Raw genomic sequence first — 22,174 nt, 5'->3', positions numbered from 1 at the left:
AATTGCAAAGATCTTAAAACCACGTTTTATCGGCTTCATGGGCATGTACTGCTTCAGTGAACTTCTGCCCTTGAATGCTACCATACTCTCATCGACAGAAAGGAATCTGCATGGATTGAATGCCTCTTTGAAAGCCTTACTGAGGTGTGTTAGCAGTGGTCTTAGTTTGTACAGCTTGTCAAAATTAGGCTCGTTTCGTTTTGGCATTTTCTCGTTATCGTTCAAGTGAATGTATTTTTAAAAATCTTTTCAGTGGCATTATGTTAGCTACCCTTACTACATGAAAGTTAGAATCTATTGACCAGTACAATCAGATGCTTGGTAACGAGTGAAAACCCATAATTACGAGTATGCCAATGAACGCCTTTGGCTCTTCCAAAGACAAGTTGAGAATTGCGCCCTTCTGTACTGCATATATATTTGACTGATTTACGATATCTGTAAGTATGGAAGTTGTGAAGAAAATTGAAAATATTGCCAATGGAGACAGAAGGTTAACTGCAATTTTTGGGCCAAATGGCTGGGAAAAGTTTGAACAAGAAAAATGTGTCGGATTATTATTATGCTTTGAAAAACTGAATTGCTGGACAGGTGGTGGTGTCAAAACATCACCGATTTCATCACCACTAAGAGTACCCTCAGAGTCCGAACTTGAAAAGTCTAAATAATCCTGTCTTTTCTCTGTTGTTGTTGTTGTTGTTGTTGGCTCAATAAAATCAGGATCATCTATGTCCATGTCGTCATCGGATTCGAAGTCTGGACCCATTGATCTATCTCCACTGAAGCCTGGCACTCCGTTGTCTGTCGAATATGTCTGCTTTGCTGCAGGAGATGGACGACAGTCCTCAGCATCAGAATCACTCCCTAAATGTGACTCAGAAGCTTGTTCTTCTGTTACTGTATCTAAAATATTGAGTAGTGCTTCCGCATCCAAGCAATCAAGCCTCCTCACCATGATATTAGCCTACAACAAAATCAACAGTTTTATGTAGATAAGAGGTAACCTGGTGAACGATTATATAAACAATTTTGTTGTTTCAGGCGTACATGATACGGAATGAAACAGCACGCAATGATAACGAATTTTGTGTTCACAAGGAATCATGGTGGCCCATAGAACACTTGACACCACCATAAACAAAATGCTATAACAAGTCAGCGCAACACATATGGCGACTATATATTTGTTGAACTAACTGACAACATAGCGCAGACATGTATTTTGATAAGAACATATTCCTATTTATCACCGTGAGTTTAGAATGAACGTAATAATATTGGCATGAATTCGAACAAAGTGAGGTTACGAACGCATGGCCTCTTTCTAAGATATATAACTACAATGCTACGACATCTGTTGTGTTATTTCCACGTGAATACGGTAAAACATATGTTTCAGATTACCTTAGAACCACTATATACAGGAATAAATGGAATAATATTGAATAAATTTAACTTACCTCGTGAGATGATCTACTTCCAAGCACAGTGGGTGAGCTGAATGGATTGTGGTTCAGTTTTCAACCACAACGTGCACTGCGCGCTGTAATGTGCTGCGCTCTGTTTACTAGCGCTTGGAAACACATTGTGCCTGATTTTCCGACCACAGAACGTTCCATGCCAGTAGCCTAACACGTTAGGCTGATATTTATAATATAATATAAGAGAAATTGAACCTTAAGTGGTGTGGTTGAAAAATCGACCACAAACCTATAAAGAGTTAAAAACCGACAGGTAAGACACTGCACTCATCTGCATTGTTATCGGCAAGTCTTGTGAAGTGGATATTGTTTTTCGTTTAGATTTGTTCTTGATAGAGTTTTCTCTCAGAATGTTAATCGCTTCAAGAATTCATTGAGTAGGTATGGAGAAAGATCACAACCCTGTCTCCCTCCTTTTTAAAATTTCTATTTTTCATCTGTTGATAGTTACTTGGATGCACTAATTCTTATACTTCTTACGCATTATGCTTACATTGAAACATCAGTGTACAATTTACTCTTAACGATATAATACAATTTACTCTGTCAAGGACCTATTCCACATTGAACGAATGTTGCAACAACTGCAAATATAAGTAAATCAGTTGTTAAAAAATAAGGAACATTTTCCAGTGACTTTTATGCATTACATTCAGTACAGAGATTGGTGATGCAGATAAATATCGTTTAGTTTATGGTATTCTGTGGGATAAATGTGATAAATCATATTTTTCCAAAACAGAAAATCACCTGCCTTACATGTAAGGTAACCATGGAGGTCCAGGATGACAAAACATACGTAAAAATGATTGTTTCAAATGTGAACAGAATCCTTCAAAATTCCTCTTTCAATGTCCTTTCATTGCTGGTCAGATAAACCCAGCCGATGTAGATATTTCCTAGCCCACAAAAGGATGTTCCACAAGTCCCGAAGGAGACACCTTAACCCACTCTTCCCCCCACCTCATCATATATAGTACAATATATTTTGCAGAATTTCACGGTAGACTAGCTACATATCAATAATTAAACTGCACATTAACAAAACTATTTCACATTTTTAAAACATTATTTATTTGTAAGTACAACAATGATAACAAAGTTCATGCCACGTTTTGTTCTGTATCTGAAAATTCTAGTTAATTAAATAAATTTGATTCCTTTCTTATTTCTTATACATCCATAGTCATTTGCTGCAGAGGCTGCTATAAAAATTGGTATTATTCCAACTTTCTTGGCAGTGATAAATAGGAAAGTGGCGTTGTATTTATTTAGTAGGCAACAGTACACGGTCTGTACATTGAAATGGTCAGTTTATCATTGTTCTGATTGTGTTGTTTTAATAAAGTGGATACTTATCACTCATTTCTATGAGTTTTACACAGTAATCAATATTTACGGATTATGAAACTATGGTCCTGGATGGTCGTTGTTGATGAGTGATTTAACAAGCTACTTGTTCGATGAATATATTGGCCATTGCGTTCAGACTTCGAGTCAGTTTGTATTGTGTTGATTTTATATTGTCTGTTATAAGACTGCTCTTGAAATTTATTTGTGGAAAATGAAATGTAATGATTCTTCTTCTTCTTCTTCTTCTTCTTCTTCTTCTTCTCATTTAGGGCATCTGTGGACCATGTTAATTTTATTTCAGCTGCTTCCAGGCTTTGATCTGCACCTAGTACTCCCTCATCCTTTTACTCTGTGTTCTCCTCCTCACTGATGTCCGTACCAGGCGAGTTGGCCATGCATTTAGGGGTGTTCAGTTGTGAACTTGCATGCGGGAGATAGTGGGTTCGAGGCCCTCTGTCAGCAGCCCTGAAATGGTTTTCCATGGTTTCCCGTTTTCACACCAGGCAAATGGTGGGACTATATCTTAATTAAGACCACGGCCACTTCCTTCCTCTTCTAGGCCTTTCCTATCCCATCGTCGCCCTAAGACCTATCTGTGTCGGTTTGACGTAAAGCAAAATGCAGAAGGAAAAAAAAAAACAACTCTTCTGTCCATGGTGTTTGAGTCCGGTACCAACATAATCTTTTTTTTTTTGTAAACTTGGTGTTCTTGATTCCAGAGTTGTATGCTTCCCTGTTACTTGACTTTCTTTTAGGACCTTTTCAACCCCTTACTGATGCCAGCCTATTAGTTTTCAGTGTCTAAAAGAACAACTTGTCTGGATGGTTAATCTACCTGGGTCCATTTTATAAATGTGTCTCAAGAACATGGCTTTTTTTTTTTTTTAATGGTGTCACAAATAGTTTCCATCACAAGATACAATTCTTGGTTACTTTTTTTTTTTTTGCACAATCCTTCCTCTATATTTTTGAGGTCTGTGTATGTTCCTACCCAATCCTGTTTTTGACATATTCAGCTTTGTGTATGACTTCAGGGTGGTTTACTGTCTGGTAGTTGCTTGAGATCATCTCCTTTTAAATGTTCATGTGTATGCCAGGTTCATCTTTTTGAATCCTCAACATTAGTGCCTCTTTTTCTGAGAAGTTGTTTTTCCATCCATTCTCCCAAGTAATTAAATGTCTACTTCTAGATCCTTTCACTTTCCACAGTCATCCATATGGTTGTTGTTTCTATCTATTTATATTGATTTGAATATTTTCAGTGACATATGTATTTAACTGGGTCTTACAACTTTTTATGTAGTCACAGTTAATTTCTAAGTATCTGTATGTGTTTACTTTCAGATATCTGGTAATGCAAATGAAGAACAAATTTTAATAGCTGCTAGAGCTTACATAGATCGTACGGACATACTACAACAAGTTCTTAATGATTTGTATCACCTATTTCGATACGAAACCTGCCGGAATGTGAACATAGCTTTGAACATTGTGCTGGAAGCAATGGATAGGCATGTGAATGAGAAACACATTCAAATTTCTGGAAGGTAAGTATTATTCAGGATATTAATCTTAGAATTTATGCAGCTTAAGAGAATATTTTTCCCCCCCATCTTGCTGTATGTTTAGTAAGAACAAACATAATTTTCTGAGTATTCTTTCTATTAATTTAAAAAATTGAAGTTATTTCCTTGATCATTTAAGTTATATTTTTAAAAGTATTCAAGCTCTGTAGGTTTTTTCCGATCATGAAATTACCAATGTTTTGTCCAATGTAGAACTGGGCTCAGAATTTGAATTACGCATCTCTCTAAGAGCTTGAATACTTTCATAATATTTGTAATTGGTAAAATTGAATTATGATTTCTTTCTGGGAACTTAATTTTTGGCATAGACAGTAAAACCTCGTTAAGATGGGGGACAACAAAAATGAACGTGTTAAGCGAGAAAATGCACTACTGAATATACAAATAAAAACTAACCAGCAGGGATATGGAAACACTAGATACGACATGAGGGCATTTTATGTCGTGTATCCGTGGGTACAGTGAAAACTATATCTACCCTTTCTAAAGATGGAACTAAAGTATTAAAGGGTATGAAAAACACGAGAGAACAAATATGAAAACCTTTTCTACTGGGGCTTATAAAATAACAAGTGCAATGAAAGGTGTGAAAACCACCAAACAAACAACAAATATGAAAACATATGCACAGCGGCCAATAAAAAATATCCCAGTATTATTGCAGACCACACTCTTTCTAAAACAAATGTTAGTAGAAACCTTTTATTTCGGGGCAGTGGGTTATTAAACATTATTCTCCGGTCACACTCTTTGACAGTGAATTGGAGGTTACACTCGGCCATGTGCGGCTGGCAGGAATGACTTTGGCCGCGATTTTGTATCGAACAAAACTGTGACCAACTCGAGTGATCGAGTCGAAACTCAAAGGTGCAGGTTCCATCGCGACCTCTGCGCGCTTAAAGATGTGGATGCTAGTCCATTTTCTGAAAGATTTTAATTTTGGCTTCATTAGTAAGCAATTTCACAACTTTCTCCATATCCATAACTAGGCTGTCACAAGACAAATATGCACCACGCTAGTCAGTTTCACACGATTATGTTACTAATACAGATATAGCCTACCATATCACAAAAAAAATGTCACTGTACCACTCAACACAATAATAAATTTCTAAGTTCTCGATGGAATGCGAAATACAAGCACAAATATGCTCACTTTTTCTGTAATCATGCAACTGTGGCGGCGGCTCTTAACCGAGTTGTAAATCACGTTTCTTTCATAAGGGTTGACAACATTTTCAGGGCTAGGAAAACTGTGATCATACTCGTAGTAAGCGGTAATAGCAAAAATTCGTGATGCGTTTGCTATGTTTATATGCTCCTCATCCAGATGTAGGTTACCATATCACGCAACAAATATTTGCTACACTTCACTGTACCACTCAACACAAAATAAATTTCTAACTTCTGAATGGAATGCGAAATACTAGCATAAATCGACTAACCGTCAGGCAAAACTGAACATTCCTGAGGCTAACAGCTTGCTCTCCAAATGTGCAACTTATCCTGAGAAGTTCAGGAATTTAAGGCCTTTCTTTCCGTAATCACGCAACTTTAGCGACAGATCTTACCCGAGTTGGAAATCACGTGTGTTTCACAAGGGATGACAAATAACATTTTCAGGGCTAGGAAAAATGTGATTGTACGAAGCAGTAATAGCGAAAATTTGTGACGCGATAGATTTAATACCATGAGAATCAAGACTTCTAATTTATGACGTGCTAAGTGGGAAAACATGTTAATGGAGAATGCACTAACAAGGTTTCACTGTATATTTTTGTTTGTTACATTCTTCTCAGAGTGTATGATGCTCTTCTGTTTCCAGTGCAACTCTGTTTTACATTGTGAAAGGCAAGGACAAGTACCAGTTTGGAGTTCCTGTAAAACGCGTTGTTATCTGCACTCTTCTCAACGGAATGAATGCACATCGAGACGATGACACCATGATGAGGAATGGCTGTCTGACGCTCTGCCAATTCCGGATTCCAGAAGATGTGGTATGTATCTCTATCATCATTTATCAGTCTTAAACTTATTTACCTATATGCTAACATGACACAAAATATAAAATGACCACAATGAAGTTTCTCTGATTACAATCAGGTAGTAGTTAAAAGTAATTAAAGGAACAGAATGTAATTAAAACTAATCAGATTTCTGCCAAAATGATTGTGATAAAGGATAGAGAAATAGTGCAACTTATGCAAAGCTACAAAAATCTGCATTGTAAAGAAAGCAACATAACTAACTAAACATAACATAACTAAATCTTTTGACATGATAATTAGTTCGGCAGGTAGAAGAGTCCATTGTCAATTAACTCTAGACCTTTTCTGCTTTATAATGGGGGGGGGGGTATGTTTAAAACGTAGCATTTGCTATGACTTCTGCTTTAGTAAGTAGTAAAGGTGTTATTTTAATATGCGTAAAGCTTGTGCTTTTACTATGAAAAAATTCTTTGCTATCACAGACCAAACTTTAGCCCTGCCATTGGTTCAGCCAGGTGTACTCATGTGCACCAGCTGGCTACTGGAGCAGTTGCCTTATTCCTGGCATGTGAAATGTTAAGGCTGTGTGATTCTTCATGATCTTGTGTTCATCATATTAATTTTAAAAATCAGACAGTAATATTTCAGAAGCAGTGACGGAGGACAGTTGGATGTCTTTTGTAAAGTAGTTAAAGGAGCATCCTGTGCTTATCAGCAAGCCACAAATACCCGTGATTAAGTTGCCAAAAAGAGAGGACTTTACTCTGCAGATGGTGTATGAAACAAATATGGGCTAAAGTGTTGTTGAAATATAGTTTTTCTTCTTCTTTTCTTTCAGTTTGCTTTGCGTCGCACCAACACAGATAGGTCTTATGGCGATGATAGGATAGGAAAGGGCTAGGAGTGGGAAGGAATCAACCATGGCCTCAATTAAGGTATATCCCCAGCATTTGCCTGGTGTGAAAATGGGAAACCACAGAAAACCATCTTCAAGGCTGCCGACAGTGGGATTCAAACCCCACTATCTCCCGAATGCAAGCTGATAGCTACATGACCCAAACAGCACAGCCACTTGCGTGGTCGAAATGTAGTTAATGAAGGAAAAAAATATGAAAGCTTAAGTGAAGACTGAAAGTGAATTGAAGGTAACAGGGAACAGGAAAATAAAATTGTTTATGAAATGATCTAAACTGTTACCATTCACAAGTTTTAAAAATTATTTGCTCCACTATGTATTTCAGAGACTTTGCTTCATTGTCAGGTGGTGAAACGGTGGTATATAATTGTTGCTTTGCTTGATACACTGTTGTGTTCAAAGAATATCATGCTGTTGCTTTAAGAGTAGGAGAGAGGAGTAAATAATGTAATAAAACTTTTGACTGGTAACAGTTTATATTACTTCATAAAAATAATTCAGTCACAGACAAGGCCTATGTAAAAACATGGTTATGTTTAAAAAAAATAAAATTTCTTTGCAGTTTGCGTTGTAGACTGAGCAAAAATTCAAATCCATTAATAAATAAAACACCAGGTAAGCCCATATAGGTTGCTATGGTTTTAATAACCAGTTTATATATACACACTTAACATTTAAATGCAGCCTTGACAAATGTCCTACAGATGTCACTCACGTAGCAAAGTTCAACAGTCTACATATTTTCTACTTTGATCCCTTTCGACACCTAATCTAGTGTACAAATAAATTATACTTTTATCCTAAAATGTCCAATTTTTTTTTTTGGGTGTATTTCTAAGTCTAATAATACGGCAATAATGAGATTGTAAGGAAGAGAATCCAAGGTTGAGGCATGCAGTGATTTTAATTAGAAAACACGTAGGAGTAAAAGCATTTACTAAGGTTTGTGTATACGATTCTTAGTAATTCCTAGTCATCTTAACAAATAGAAGGGTTGGTATGTGGTAAACTTTATGCATAAAAATGTAACAATTGCTTTTACTAATAATTCTTAGTAAATACTACGATCTGTACGAATAAAGTTCCTTACTAAGTGCTTTTACTCTTAGGGAAGTCTAAGGAAAAAAGCTTAGCATTTCCTAAGCTAGTAAATATGTGTCTTCATCGCGAGGTAATGCTGCTCTTTACAGGCACACCCCGAGTGGAGGTGAGGAGCATGTACCTCTTTTTAGCCACGTAACAACCTTCCTGCCAATCTTAAATTTCTGTTTGCTAAGATGAACTTTATGCATACAGATTGCAGTATTTGCTGAGAATTCTTAGTAAGAACAATTATTGCTACATTTTTAAAAATACACACCATCCTTTATTATTATTGCAGTGTGTCTTTACATGTGTAAGTCTTGTTCTCAGAATATGTTTCCTTTATGCTTTCCCTGTTCGACCAAGTTTCTGGTATATTTGAGTACAAGTACTATTTTTTCTTTATAACATGTATGCTTTGCTTGTCTTTGTTTGATGGCCTTATCAAATAAGTAGGAGAATAGTCTGTGTTACAGCTCTTTGATTATGAGCGGCTAGTGCACATCCTCCTGCACATTGTATCGGAGATGGAGCAGGAGGGTTTTGTACAACGAATTGGCATATACCTTCTGAATTCTCTGGCCTGCCAAGTTGATGGCTTTCAGAAGCAGCTGTTGGGTGACCTGGGAGCTATAAGTGTAAGTCTTTTAACATGTTATTGACAATAATGTTATTTACATTGTGTGTAATTGTCAGAGACCTTTGAAGTTCTTTAATATAATTGCCTTAATCTCTTAGATAACAAAGGTATAAATTGTTGCCATTGATGCTTTCATGGCCCATACTTATAAACATGATATAGGCTTTTGGGTATAAATTTTCTAGTATGAAGGAAAAACTTACTGGGAGTGAAATTTATCTTGAGCTAAAAACATGCACACGCCTATCAAATTTTGACATTCTAAACACGAGGTAGAATTGAAAAAGAAAATTGCATACAAGAGTACATGGTGTACAAAAATACAGGGCAAAATTTAAGGAATAATTCCTCATGTACAGTGGAACCTCAATTATCTGGGTTATTCATTCAAATTACGTGGTTCTGCAATCATCCTGATTTAAAACCTATATTCAAAATTCCACATGGTATTCTATTCCTCAAAGAAACGATTTCCTGCTTCAACCATTCAGAAATTTCAGACTCATCAACTCTAAATCCTCGTATTAAGCATTTTTCAAGGAACAGCATCTCACAAAAGGATGGGTAAGACATACCTGTGGATCTTTGCGTTAATTTTCCGTCATTGTGGTAATTAGAGCAAGTACTGAGAAAATGATTGACGGTGAACTTGCTTAAGGCCCATCTTCGCATCGCGTTCAGTTGGCATTATTTGGGGAAACTATGAAAATCATAAGGCAGAGTGGCCATAGCAGTTAGGAGACAGAGCGCATTCCGACAGCTCTACTTGAAGACTGAACGAGTTTTGTCAAATGTTCATACTCATTTTAAAAAATCTACGTTATGTTAAGGATTAAATGGTTATTATTAACAGACTTTTTACAATTGTATCGCTAAGCAGATTTTTGCCACTTCTTGCAGGACACTAGTCACTGGGCTTTCAGACAGTATAACAATGGGAGCAAGTGCTGTTCACTGATGAGTCATGATTTGGCCTGATAATAGAGAAAGGATCTTGAGGAGGCGCAGGGAAAGGTATTCCCCTTGCACATCTCGCCTAGGACGCCTTTTGAGAGTGGTTCCTTGACTGTGAGCAGGGATCAGTATGACTGCAAGGACAAATTTGATATTCATGGAGCATGGGAGCCTTACAGCACATCGATATGTGGAGGAATTTCTTGTGGAGCATGTTGTGCCTTTCGCTCCATTTATTGGTGATGGTTTCACAGTAATACAGTGCAGTGCACCCTCACATATTGCAAGATGTTTCCAACAGTTCTTGGATGAAGCAGAGGGGAATATTTTATTTTGGCTTGCTTGAAGCACCAATTTGAATCCTGTTGACCATCTAGGGGACAAGCTGGGGAGGATGATCTGTCAACATTATCCAGACACCCTACAGAACCTATGGGAGGCCCTCCTGGAAGAACGAGAGATGATTCTTCAAGAGGACATTGCAGCATTAATCTGGAGCATGCCTCAAAGGTCGAATGCCATGATTGGTGCAATAGGAAGTAATACTCACTCCTGAGGATGAAAAAAGGCCTTGAAATGAAATGAAGTGAAGTATTGTATAGCCTTACCCAATTGCTTCCACATGAATGTTAAAATTGCCACTTGCTGTCTTGACGCGTTTGAATAATGTGCAATTTATTGTATTTATTTATTGTATGATGAAAGGAGTAATATCAGCTATTTACAAAATATGTACAATACTACACACATATACACACTCTCTCAAGTTCATAAGCATATTCACAATACTATGTCCAGTTGGTTAATCCACTCAACGGCTTCTTGTGTTAGATTGTGGAGATCTTTCATTGAGCCTCTAAATGCTCTGAGGGGACATTCGAGCACTATATGATTCATGGTGTGCTGTTCTTCACCACAGTTGCAATGAGGAGAAGACTTCCATCCCCAGTTGTTCAGTATTGCTCAGCATCTTCCCTGGCCAGTCCTTATCCTATTCAGTACACACCACTGTCGTCAAGGTGAATGAAAACTTGCAGCCTGCTCCCAAGGAGTTTTAAGTAATGATGTGTCAGGGAGTTTCGGCTCCGCCACTGATTGTTCCATGCATCTAGTATTTTGAAGTGATTGTCTTGCAGATTGATTGCTGTTCGCTACGATGGTTGTCTGGACTTAAATCACTGCGGTAATAATACTGAACAGTCTGAATGTATTGGTAACAGTGGGTTGTTTTCAATTTTCTTCCATGTGTTCAGCAATGACTGAGATCTTCTTAAACATGGGGGTGGAATGTTACTTAGAACCGATAGCCAGTTCGTGTTAGTAGATTGGATACACCCTGTGATGAGGCGCATTGCTTGATTGAGCTGTGTGTCAATTATTTTAGTTTGAGCACTGTTTAACCATACACTGTTTAATCATGTAGAACAGCAGTATTCTGCAACTGGGTATGAAAGAGGAGAGGAGAGCTGTGGATTTAAGGACTGATGAATTGGCACCCCAGGTGGTCCCTGTTAACTTCTGTAATATGTTGTTCCGAGTTTTAATTTTAATTAATAATTAATTAATGTTATTTGCTTTACGTCCCACTAATTACTTTTAAGGTCTTCGGTGACGCTGAGGTGCCGGAATTTAGTCCCGCAGGAGTTCTTTTACGTGCCACTAAATCTACCGACATGAGGCTGTCGTATTTGAGCACCTTCAAATACCACCGGACTGAGCCAGGATTGAACCTGCCAAGTTGGGGTTAGAAGGCCAGCGCCTTAACCGTCTGAGCCACTCAGCCCGGCAAGGTTTTAATTTTAGCTGCTACATTCCTGAGATGCATTTTGTATGTCAATGATAATGTGCACTGTCAGAATGGAATGAAGCATTTAGCATTGAAGTTAGCTCGCCCAAATTTGACCTGTTCACTGCCTGACATCTTCAATGTGTATTCATTCGGGAACAAAAAGGAAAAATTGTTGATGTCAGAATCCATACCTTAGCTGTTATGGTAGACACAAATTTTGTAACCTACAGCTGATCCTGTGCACTATGTGGGAGTGTGCTATGTGTTTATAATTTCATAGTGCTGTGTGAAAGTGTGTGTCACGAGAGAAAGAGAGAAGGGAGAGGGTAGAATGAGAGTGACCGACACAATGAGTGAGAACTTTGGGCCATGTTGCAAAACTCGTCCATTTTATTTTACAAAGCAGAACATAGCTGAAGGGGACTTTTATAGTTCACGTCTCCAGAGATGCAACAATTTTTAATTGTTCATCTGTACATTAAAAGTATTTACAGATACAAAACATATTTAATATAGTAGGAACGTTTAAAGACCATAGGCCTAAAAATACTTGCATTTATGTTTTGGAATACTTTTTAAAGGTACAATCAAAGGTTTCACCTTTAATACTAAAAAATTATGTTTAATTAGGGTGACATGAACAAGTGTCGGGACATGTTTCGTCCTTCTTTTTGGACATCATCAGCCGAAAATGCAGTAGAACCTCGATTATATGTTCCGAGAAGCTACGTTTTCCCATATTATTCGTTCAAATTACGTGGTCCCGCAAACATCCTAATTAAATCATGTTGTAAAAATCCCGCATTATCCGTTCCTCGAAGAAACAATTTCCCGTATCAACCGTCCAGAAATTTCAGTCCCATCAACGCTAAAACCTCGATCACACATTTTTCAAGAAACTGTATCTCATGAAAGGACAGCTACGGCATACTTACGGATCTTGGTGTTAACATCCCTTCATTACGGTAATTTGAGGAAGTACTATACTGGAAAAGCGATCGGCGGTGAACTTGCATAAGGGATCTTAGCATCGCATTCGGGTGGTATTGTTTAGAGAATTGAAAATCATAGAGCAGAGAGTGTCCATAACAATTGGAAAAAGACAGAGCGCATTTCAACAACTCTACTTGAAGAGGATTCGTCACACTGACCATGCGTCACCTCATCATCTGCAGACCTTCGGTCCGAGCAGCGGTCGCTTGGTAGGCGGAAGGCTCATTGGGGCTGTAGTTTGGTTTGGTTTAGGGGTGTTTATAGGATTATAAGTATACATATTGCTTTTTTGTGATGTTCAGCCAAATTGTTGATGGTTCATTCATTCCCAGATTTTCTGTTTACCTGTGTTGTATGTTTTCTTCCGTGGACCCTCCAAAAACTGATAATCGAGGTTCCACTGTACTTGTAAGATAAGTATAATAGACAAGGTCACAAATACACATTAAAACACGATTCAGGTTACCAAATACATCAAGTTAAAATACATGATAAAATTCAAAGAATGTTCTTAAAATGCTGGAGCTCAATTGCCTTTTTGTTCTGTTGAAATGAAGATAAAATTGTCGAACACACATAATAGTTCCATTAAAAGTTCAATAATCGAGTTCTTCTTATGTTGGCATTATGATGTTTTGTTAATAATTCTTAATTAAGAGGTTATGAAGCAGGCGGAATATTTGACTGTAAGCGCACAAAGAAAAGGTTGTGCCGTAGTTGAATATTCATCCTCATCTGCCCCAGAGAGGTGAGGCCCAATGTGTGTGTTACGGCTGAACTGCTTACAGTCAAATATTCTTCCTGCCTCATAACCTCTTGACTAAGAATTAACTACACATCATCACGCCAACATAAGAACAACAGACAATTTTATCTTCATTTCAACAGAACAAAAAAAAAACAATTGAGCTCCAGCATTTTAAGAACATTCTTTGAATTTTATCATGTATTTTAACTTGATGTATTTGGTAACCTGAATCGTGTTTTAATGTGTATTTGTGATCTTGTCTATTTTACTTATCTTACAAGTATTAACGGCTGATAATGTCCAAAAAGGACTAAACATGTCTCGACACTTGTTAATGTCACTCTAATTAAACGTAATTTTTTAGTATTGTAAAGGTGGAACCTTTGATTGTACCTTTAAGAAGTATAATATTGACAATACAGGCTTTGCAATCAAATTCATTTTATGCAATATGGTTTGGCATCTCAGAAATCTGAAAAGCCAGCCTGAACTCGCAGAAGTGCTTTGCCAGTCTTTTCACAGCAGCTTGAATTTCAGATCCTCTTCACTGCCAATCTACTTGAACATTATTATTATTATTATTATTATTATTATTATTATTATTATTATTGTTACCGAGTTTTGTGGATGTGCAGAGGTGAAAGAAGGTGCGGGGGTGAACAGATCTCAAAATACGAAATTAAAGTTAAGATAAAATTTAACAAGGTTATATTTTCTTTTCAAGATTAAGAAATAACAAATAGAACAGGTACTCAGTAGCCGAAACACAAATCGATAATGTACAATTACAGAGTTACAGAATTTGGGCTCCAAGAGCCAGACACACAATTCTTGAGCTATAAGACCAACCTTACGATATACAGAATTCAACAAAGGGGCAGAAGACCCCAATCATGCCCAGGAGCACTTGCTCCCAATTACACAGTAAAGCCTCCTCGAGGCACGCAGAAAACAAAATTTTAGAAAGAGCAACCCGCTCTTAAGTTCAAGCCTATCAAAGGCCACACCAAACTCCACTTTCAAGCTGTCCTCCAAGGACATGAAAACAGGGGTAAAAATACCCAACCTACTGAGGCCTATTAAGTAAAGAAACAGGTCAATTACAGGGCCTCTAAAATACCAACTTGAGAGGAGGCGTTCTTGCACTCCTACTACACTTTATTTAAAACCTACTTGGCGCTAGGCCTCTAATGCAAGGGCTAATCCCATACTAAAGAGGTGACTTATAGAAGGAGACAATTTACATTACGTTAAGGAAGAAACGGTTGAGAAAATAAGTTCACCTCAATGCAATATGAGTGGGAGCTCGAGAGGGTTAAGCACTCTCTATCCCAATATGTAGTTTAAAAAGATCGAATAGATACCAAGTGTCTTTACATTTTAGGGGAAAGTTACATGGTAAAAGGCTTCGGACCTGCCCTGAGAGTTAAACTGCTGAGCTAGCAAGAAAAGAAGTTATTAAACGGCCATTACCTGGTGGTTGAACTGCTGCCCGAAGAAAGAGGCGCTTCCCGCCCCCTGCTACGTACTTTACACACTGATAGATGTTACTGAAGTGGCGCGGACACCCGAAAATCAGCAGTTTATATACCCTCGTGGAAAGTTCGAGGCGTTTCAGGAATGAGAACACCCGCCCACAATCATTTTATTGGCTAACAACTAAAACCCCTACACTATATGAAGAAGAAACACATTATTGGTGGAAAATTAATTACAGAAATTCCTTATTGGTCGAATTCAAAACTGGCGGAAAGAAAGGGTTAATATTGCCAACTTAAACAATAACTGAAAGAAATTTAACAAAGAACAAACTTATGAATTCAAAATTTCTCCAAAAACACAGTTCTTTCACTTCGCACTGGGGTGCATAATTGTAGTCCTTCAGTAGTGCCATCTGGAAGAGAATGTCCACACTTCTTACTACAGGCAAAACAAAAATACATCGAAAACGACCCAGTTCAGAAACTTCAAAATTTACAAGTAGGGACATCTTCTGAGAAACTTGAGAATTAACACAGCAGATAAAGTTCAGACTTCCTCCAATAGAGGAGTTTCAACTGGCGCAAAGTTTGAATTAGCGGCGTGGAGGTGTACCACCCGGTACAATTATTATTATTATTATTATTATTATTATTATTATTATTATTATTATTATTATTATTATTATTATTATTATTATTGTGACGATATACAATTTAGGGGTGGTAGATGGAGAAAGGGCAAGCCCTACATATACGGAAGTGCCTCCATCCCCAACATAGTTGTGAACCACTTGTACCCATAATCTTGGGTTTGTTCTGCAGGCTTTCTCATTCACTTTATTTCACATTTTTCTTTTTCTACATTACATTTCAGCACAAATATGAAGTTCTTTTTTCTTCTTTCCCATTGTCGGAGGCAGTTTGTTTTGCATTTCTGTACTCTGCATGAATATTAGCCATGGATACATCCTTTCAAGTCTTTTTATTACAGCTAATTTTACATGAATAGAAAGATGACATGTGTTCATATTTCTGTGACATAATCACTAAAATACAGTACTGTACAATACATACTGAGGATTTGACACAACAGCTTACAGTACAGTGTGTATCCACAGCAGTGGGGAAACAGTCTCATCCATCATCAAGCTAACTGGCAAATGAGATTGTGACTTCTAGCCACCTGCTCGAGCACTCAAGGTTAGTGATTATTAGAAAAAACCATACTCGAAAATATGCTCAACTTTACTGAACAAATGAGTGTACCAATCTGTTTATGCTATCTGATCACAATGAGTAGAATGAGTCTGGGCAGAATCAAGCAGCTTGGAAACTCGGATGTGCAAGTGCCTGACTTATTAGTACTCTGTTGCTACATGCATTGGTTCTTAGCACATCTTTTCATGCCCTTTGCTCCATCACTGCATATACCACCAGACTGAGTTAGGATTGAACCTGTCACATTGGGATCAGAAGGCTGGCGCCTCAACTGTCTGAGTCTCTCTCTTTGTTCATTCTAGCAGCAGTCTTGTTCTCTGACCAAACTAACAGAGTAATAGAAGTGGAGAGGTATAATTTGATGCAATGAACTCAAATTTGCTTATTGCACAACTCTAATCCTGATAACAGTTCTCATTTTGTCAGGTTGATATTTGTCTTCTAGTGAATATTTCAAGAAAAACCTTTCATAGATGACCTTTGATATGAGTTTCTTCCCTAGATACTTCTGAATTTCTCAAGTACAAGCAGTCAAAGGTAATATTATTAAAGAATTGCCAGTAGGTGATGATTTTCAACCCTCATAAATGCATTTTAATTCATTGAATATAATGACTCCTTTTTTCTTGCTACAGTTTCATTATTCTGGTGAGTTTGCCAAATTTCAGGGTCTCTAATTATTATTTATTAATATATAAATGATATAAATATGCAATATAACTTGTCATTTTTATTAAAATATGATGGTAGTGTCTAAACCTGGCTTATGTTATATATTTTATTCAGTAAATCTTCCATTTCATTTTCTTAATTGGATAGTAATGCAGTTTGTTCCTTTTATGCTATGTACAATTACCTTAAATAAACTTACTTCTGTGTATGATGATACTGAATATACCCTCCCTAATAAAAGCCATGTAATAAATTGTGGTAATGTTTGGAGAAAAATCTAATGAAGGAAGATAAATATTTCAGCGAATGCTGTCATTGATTGAAGACCGGTTGATGCGCAAAGTTTGTGATGATGTTCTGGAAGTAGCCTGGTCAACCATGTGGAACGTAACAGACGAGACTGCTATAAATTGCCAGAGGTTTCTTGATGGCAGAGGGATGGAATTCTTCCTTGGTTGTCTGAGTGTGAGTATTTAAGTAGCATAGGAGTGATTTTTATTTTGTAATTCACGTACTTCTGGAGAGAAGGAAAGAAAATAACAAACCTTTATATTCAAGTAATACATAGAAAGATAGGAACATGAAAAGGTATGCATAATAGGATAGCTTTTTTTCCATATAAGTGTTCCTTTTCATGTTCCTGTCTTTCTATATGTTACTTGTTTGTTCTTTTCAATTGAAATTTATAAAGCTGGCACCAACAGCTCTAAGTCAGAACTCTCATCTAAGTGTTCTTTGACAGCTAGTGTGAAGTATTTGGCATAATAATAACAGCCTTATAAATTGAAATACCTTTGATACTATAGTATCACTTAGCTGAGATTACAGGAGATAAAAGGATGGTAATAGATTACCTCAGGGTCTGTAACACTTAGAGAGTTTACAGTTTACATGCATATTGTCATCACACTTTTTGGTTTAAAACATAAATGTTTATCTATGTTATTGTGTATTCTTCTTGGTTTATTCTTTTCCTCAGTAGAGCCTTTGCTGTGCTTAACCTTATTTTCGATTGCTTTACCAAGATGTGGACAATTTAATACAATGGTTGTAACTTTAATAGTGGCAACTATTTAATTACAACGGATACAAAAGAGATACATGTTATAAAGTTTTGTGGTCCTTCGGAGTAGTCACCAATGTTGTACCGTTGCCAGCGATGTGGAAGTCGTAGGATACCTTTAGCGGCGCCTGTTGTGTTGATAGTTTGAATGGAGCGGTGAAAAGGGTACAGGGAACTGGAAGTCAAGTAGGGATGACATAAAAATGTTAGTGTTGAACTGTTAAAGTATTGTAAAGAAAGGAATAGAATTAAGTAATTTAATAGATATATACTTACCAGATATTGTAACAGGAGTTGAATCATGGCTGAGAAATGATATATTGGATGCAGAAATATTCTCACAGAACTGGAGAGTGTATCGTAGTGATAGGATAAGAATGGTAGGAGGGGGAGTATTTATTCTGGTGAAAGAAGAATTTATAAGCTACGAAAAAGTTAAAGGTGACAAACATGAAATTCTAGGTGTAAGGCTCATCTCGAAAGATAATAGGCAGCTTAGTGTCTTTGGGACCGGGCGAGTTAGCCATGCGGTTGGGGAGGGGGGGGGCGCGGTTGTGAGCTTGCATCCGGGAGATAGTGGGCTCGAATCCTACTGTTGGCAGCCCTGAAGATGATTTTCACACGAGGCTAATGCTGGGGCTGTACCTTAATTAAGACCATGGCTGCTTCCTTCCAACTCGTAGGCCTTTCCTCTCCCATTGTTGCCATATGACCTATCTGTGTCGGTGCAACGTAAAGCCACTAGCAAAAAAAAAAAAAAAGTTGGAGTGTACAGAGCGGGAAAGGGTATCGCTGACGCTGATTCAGAGTTATTTGATAAGATAATCAGCTATGTGGGAAACGATATGGAAAGGAAGGTGATAGCAGCAGGTGATCTCAATTTACCAAATGACAATTGTGAAGGTAATGCGATTGACAGGAAGCATGACCAACAAATGGCAAATATGGGAAGGGCTGCTGATTCAGAAAGTGATGGAACCAACTAGAGGGAAGAATATTCTGGATGTGGTACTGGTAAAACCAGATGAGCTCTATAGTGAAACCGAAGTAATAGATGGTATTAGTAATCACGAAGCTGTTTTTGTACTAGTTAAAAATAAATCTGATAGAAAGGAAGGTATTAAAATTAGGACTGTTAGGCAGTACCATATGGCTGATAAAACAGGCATGAGGGAGTTTATGAAAAGTAACTATGATTGGTGGAAAACGGTAAATAAAAATGTAAACAGACTCAGGGATGGGTTTAAAGCCGTTGTTGAGGAATGTAAAAACAGGTTTGTACCTTTAAAGGTGGTAGGGAATGGTAAAGACCCACCTTATTATAATAGAGAAATAAAGAGACTAAGAAGGACGTGCAGGTTGGAAAGAAATAGTTAGAAATGGCTGTAGAAGTAAGGAGAATTTCAAGGAACTTAGTAGGAAATTGAATTTAGCAAAGAAGTCAGCTAAGGATAACATGATGGCAAGCAAAATTGGCTGGTCATTCAAATTTTATTGAAAAATGGAAGTGTATGTATAGGTACTTTGTCGCTGGTTGTGAGAAGTTCATTAAGTGGATGGAATCATCTAATTCTTGTCATTATGCTAAAAATTTGTCATGAAATCAACATTGAAAAAACTAAGAAACTCTCGAACATTTTCGAAGAATTCAATTAAATATTTGTTTGTTTGGTTCTGTAATTACAGTATGTAAATTTGTGGTAAAATTCGCCATCGCAAAAAATAAGACATTTGCTACGAAGTTGATGAAATGTGTGTTTTATTTGTTGTGAATTTTTGTGAATTTAAAGAATTTTCAGGACGAACAGGAGAGACAATTGATATTTATTTAATAATCATTATGAGTGTTAGAAGAAATTGTATTTTGGGGACTGGAGATCTCCAGTAGTATGCTTCTTGTAACCCATCTTTTGTATCGCTCTGTATTTGCCACGTGGAGGCTTCGATCACAAAATCGCTGAGTTTCGCAATCAAAACCTCTAGAATATGTTTCCCCGCATTACCATATTAGGTAAGGTATTTTCATTGGCTGGAATAACAGCCATTTTGATGGTGAAAATTTCGGATCAAATCATAGATAGCTTCCCTGATTGGCTGTTTGAGTGTTTCTCAATTTCTGGCCTTTGGCTACTTGGTTGTAGCAGGGCTCTGGTCTGCGTCTTTGGGTTTCTTACGTCTTCACGGTCGGTGGTCCTCTCAGCGGCTCTGGTCACCTCAGGGTAAGCTGTTTTCTTTTCTCGAAGGTTAAATTAATATGTAAATTCATTTGTTTCGGAGTTTACCTTAGACCCTGGTTTTCACCGTTTTGGTTTTGTAATGCCTTAGTTCGTTAGCTAGGCATACCCTTTGTTTTGGAGGCAATTCCATTTTATTAACTTTTTGTGTAATGTAAATTTTAATTTTTCCATCCGGATTGCCTCCCGTAATGCAGCATCAACTTAGGATAAGCCTGTGGAGCTGTGCGTCTCTCGCTGTATTAGGAGAAGACAGCTACTCTATAGGCCTGTGTGTTAAATTTCAAATTCTTTTGTTATTTTCTTTGTAAACTATTGGTAATGTAGAGTCTTTTTCAATTTACTTTTTAAGAGGGTTGTAATTATGTTTATATTCCCTGTTAAATTTCCCTTCTGAATTTCATTGTCAGGTATGCTCAATTTCCTTAAAAGTAGTTAAAACATTTTATCACAATTTTGAACCATGGACAGAAATCTCGTGCTTTGTTTCATCTTGTTTTCTGGTTAATGTTATCCTTTTAATTGCTGGAATATTTATTTGTTTTCCCTACAACGTCAGGTAAGATCACGTCCTCTGTAGGGTTTCCCGGTCTGCTTCCTATATCCTTTCTCTAGATGTCATGTTGGTAATCCTGCAAATATTTGTTTCTAGCAATGTGTGTGTTGTCGAAATTTAAAATGTTTTTCATGATGTATCATCAGCTGACGTATGTTCCTTCAGGTTTGTTATTTTGGATTATTACATTATTACCTTGTATATTATGTACCTTAAATTATGTGACAAACTTTTAAAAGTGGGGGGTGGGGTGACATACTTTAAGGCAGAAACAGGTTCCAAGAAGGACATTCCAGGAATTATTAATGAACAAGGGGAGTGTTTTTGTGAGGATCTTCAAAACACAGAAGTATTCAGTCAGCAGTATGTAAGGATTGTTGGTTACAAGGATAATGTCCAGGTAGAGGAGGTGACTAATACTACAGAAGTATTAAAATTTATGTATAATAACAATGACATTTACAGTAAGATACAAAAGTTGAAAACTAGAAGAGTAGCTGGAATTGATAAGGTTTCGGGGGATATACTAAAGGCAATGGGTTGGGGTATATACCATATCTGAAGTACTTATTTGATTATTGTTTGCATGAAGGAGCTATATGAAATGAATGGAGAGTTGATATTTGTAGCCCCTGTGTATAAAGGAAAGGGTGATAGACATAAAGTTGAAAATAACAGGCCAGTCAGTTTGACATGCATTGCATGTAAGCGTTGTGAAAAATATTCTTTCTGATTATATTAGACATGTTTGAAAAATTAATAACTGGTTTGATAGAAGGCAGTTTGGGTTTAGGAAAGGTTATTCCACTGAAGCTCAGCTTGTAGGATTCCAGCAAGATATAGCAGATTTCCTGGATTCAAAAGGTCAAATGGACTGTATCACGATTGACCTATCTAAGGCATTTGATATGTTAGATCATGGGGGACTACTGGTAAAAATGAGTGCAAAAAGAGTGACTGAGTATGTGGCTATATTTCTAGAAAATAGTACTCAGATAATTAGAGTAGGCAAAGCTTTCTCTGACCCTGTAATAATTAAGAGGGGAATTCCTCAAGGCAGTATTATTGGATCCCTGTGTTTTCTTATATATATATCAATGATATGTGTAAAGAGCTGCCTGCTGTCATTTCTTGATGGATTCAGTACTTTTGCATCCATCTCTTGGCACAGGCCAGAGTAAAGTGTAGCTTCCACCGAAGTCCCAGTCAACATCCATGGCTGAGACAATATGGAAGTTGCTGGGGTATGGGTAGTGCTGAGTAATGACATTCAGAGCATGACTAGTGCATCTGAGTGTTATGAAAGGTGCTGCTCATAGGGTCAGTCGTGCTGCAGTAGTACTTTCTGACCCAGTGAGGAAAGCAATGGCAAACTACCTCACTCCTCGTCTTGCCTAGTACACCTCATTTTGGTGCTGC

At 37.3% G+C, this 22,174-nt stretch overlaps 1 protein-coding gene across 2 annotated transcripts in view; it reads left to right on the top strand.

Moving 5' to 3' along the window:
• LOC136879160 (protein zer-1 homolog) overlaps positions 1-22,174 on the top strand; it is an 80,854-nt gene that overhangs the window by 20,531 nt on the left and 38,149 nt on the right. Inside the window, exons 5-8 of one of the 2 annotated variants that reach the window (XM_067152919.2) lie at positions 4,179-4,381; positions 6,246-6,417; positions 8,884-9,045; positions 17,206-17,367. In XM_067152919.2, coding sequence (XP_067009020.1) covers positions 4,179-4,381; positions 6,246-6,417; positions 8,884-9,045; positions 17,206-17,367 — 699 coding nt within the window. Of the gene's footprint in view, positions 1-4,178; positions 4,382-6,245; positions 6,418-8,871; positions 9,046-17,205; positions 17,368-22,174 lie in introns of both variants that reach the window. The other variant, XM_067152918.2, reaches the window with a different exon arrangement.

Source organism: Anabrus simplex, chromosome 8, assembly GCF_040414725.1.
Source record: "Anabrus simplex isolate iqAnaSimp1 chromosome 8, ASM4041472v1, whole genome shotgun sequence".
In the NCBI taxonomy this organism is placed as follows: Eukaryota; Metazoa; Arthropoda; class Insecta; order Orthoptera; family Tettigoniidae; genus Anabrus; species Anabrus simplex.
This window is presented reverse-complemented; position numbering and strand designations above follow the sequence as displayed.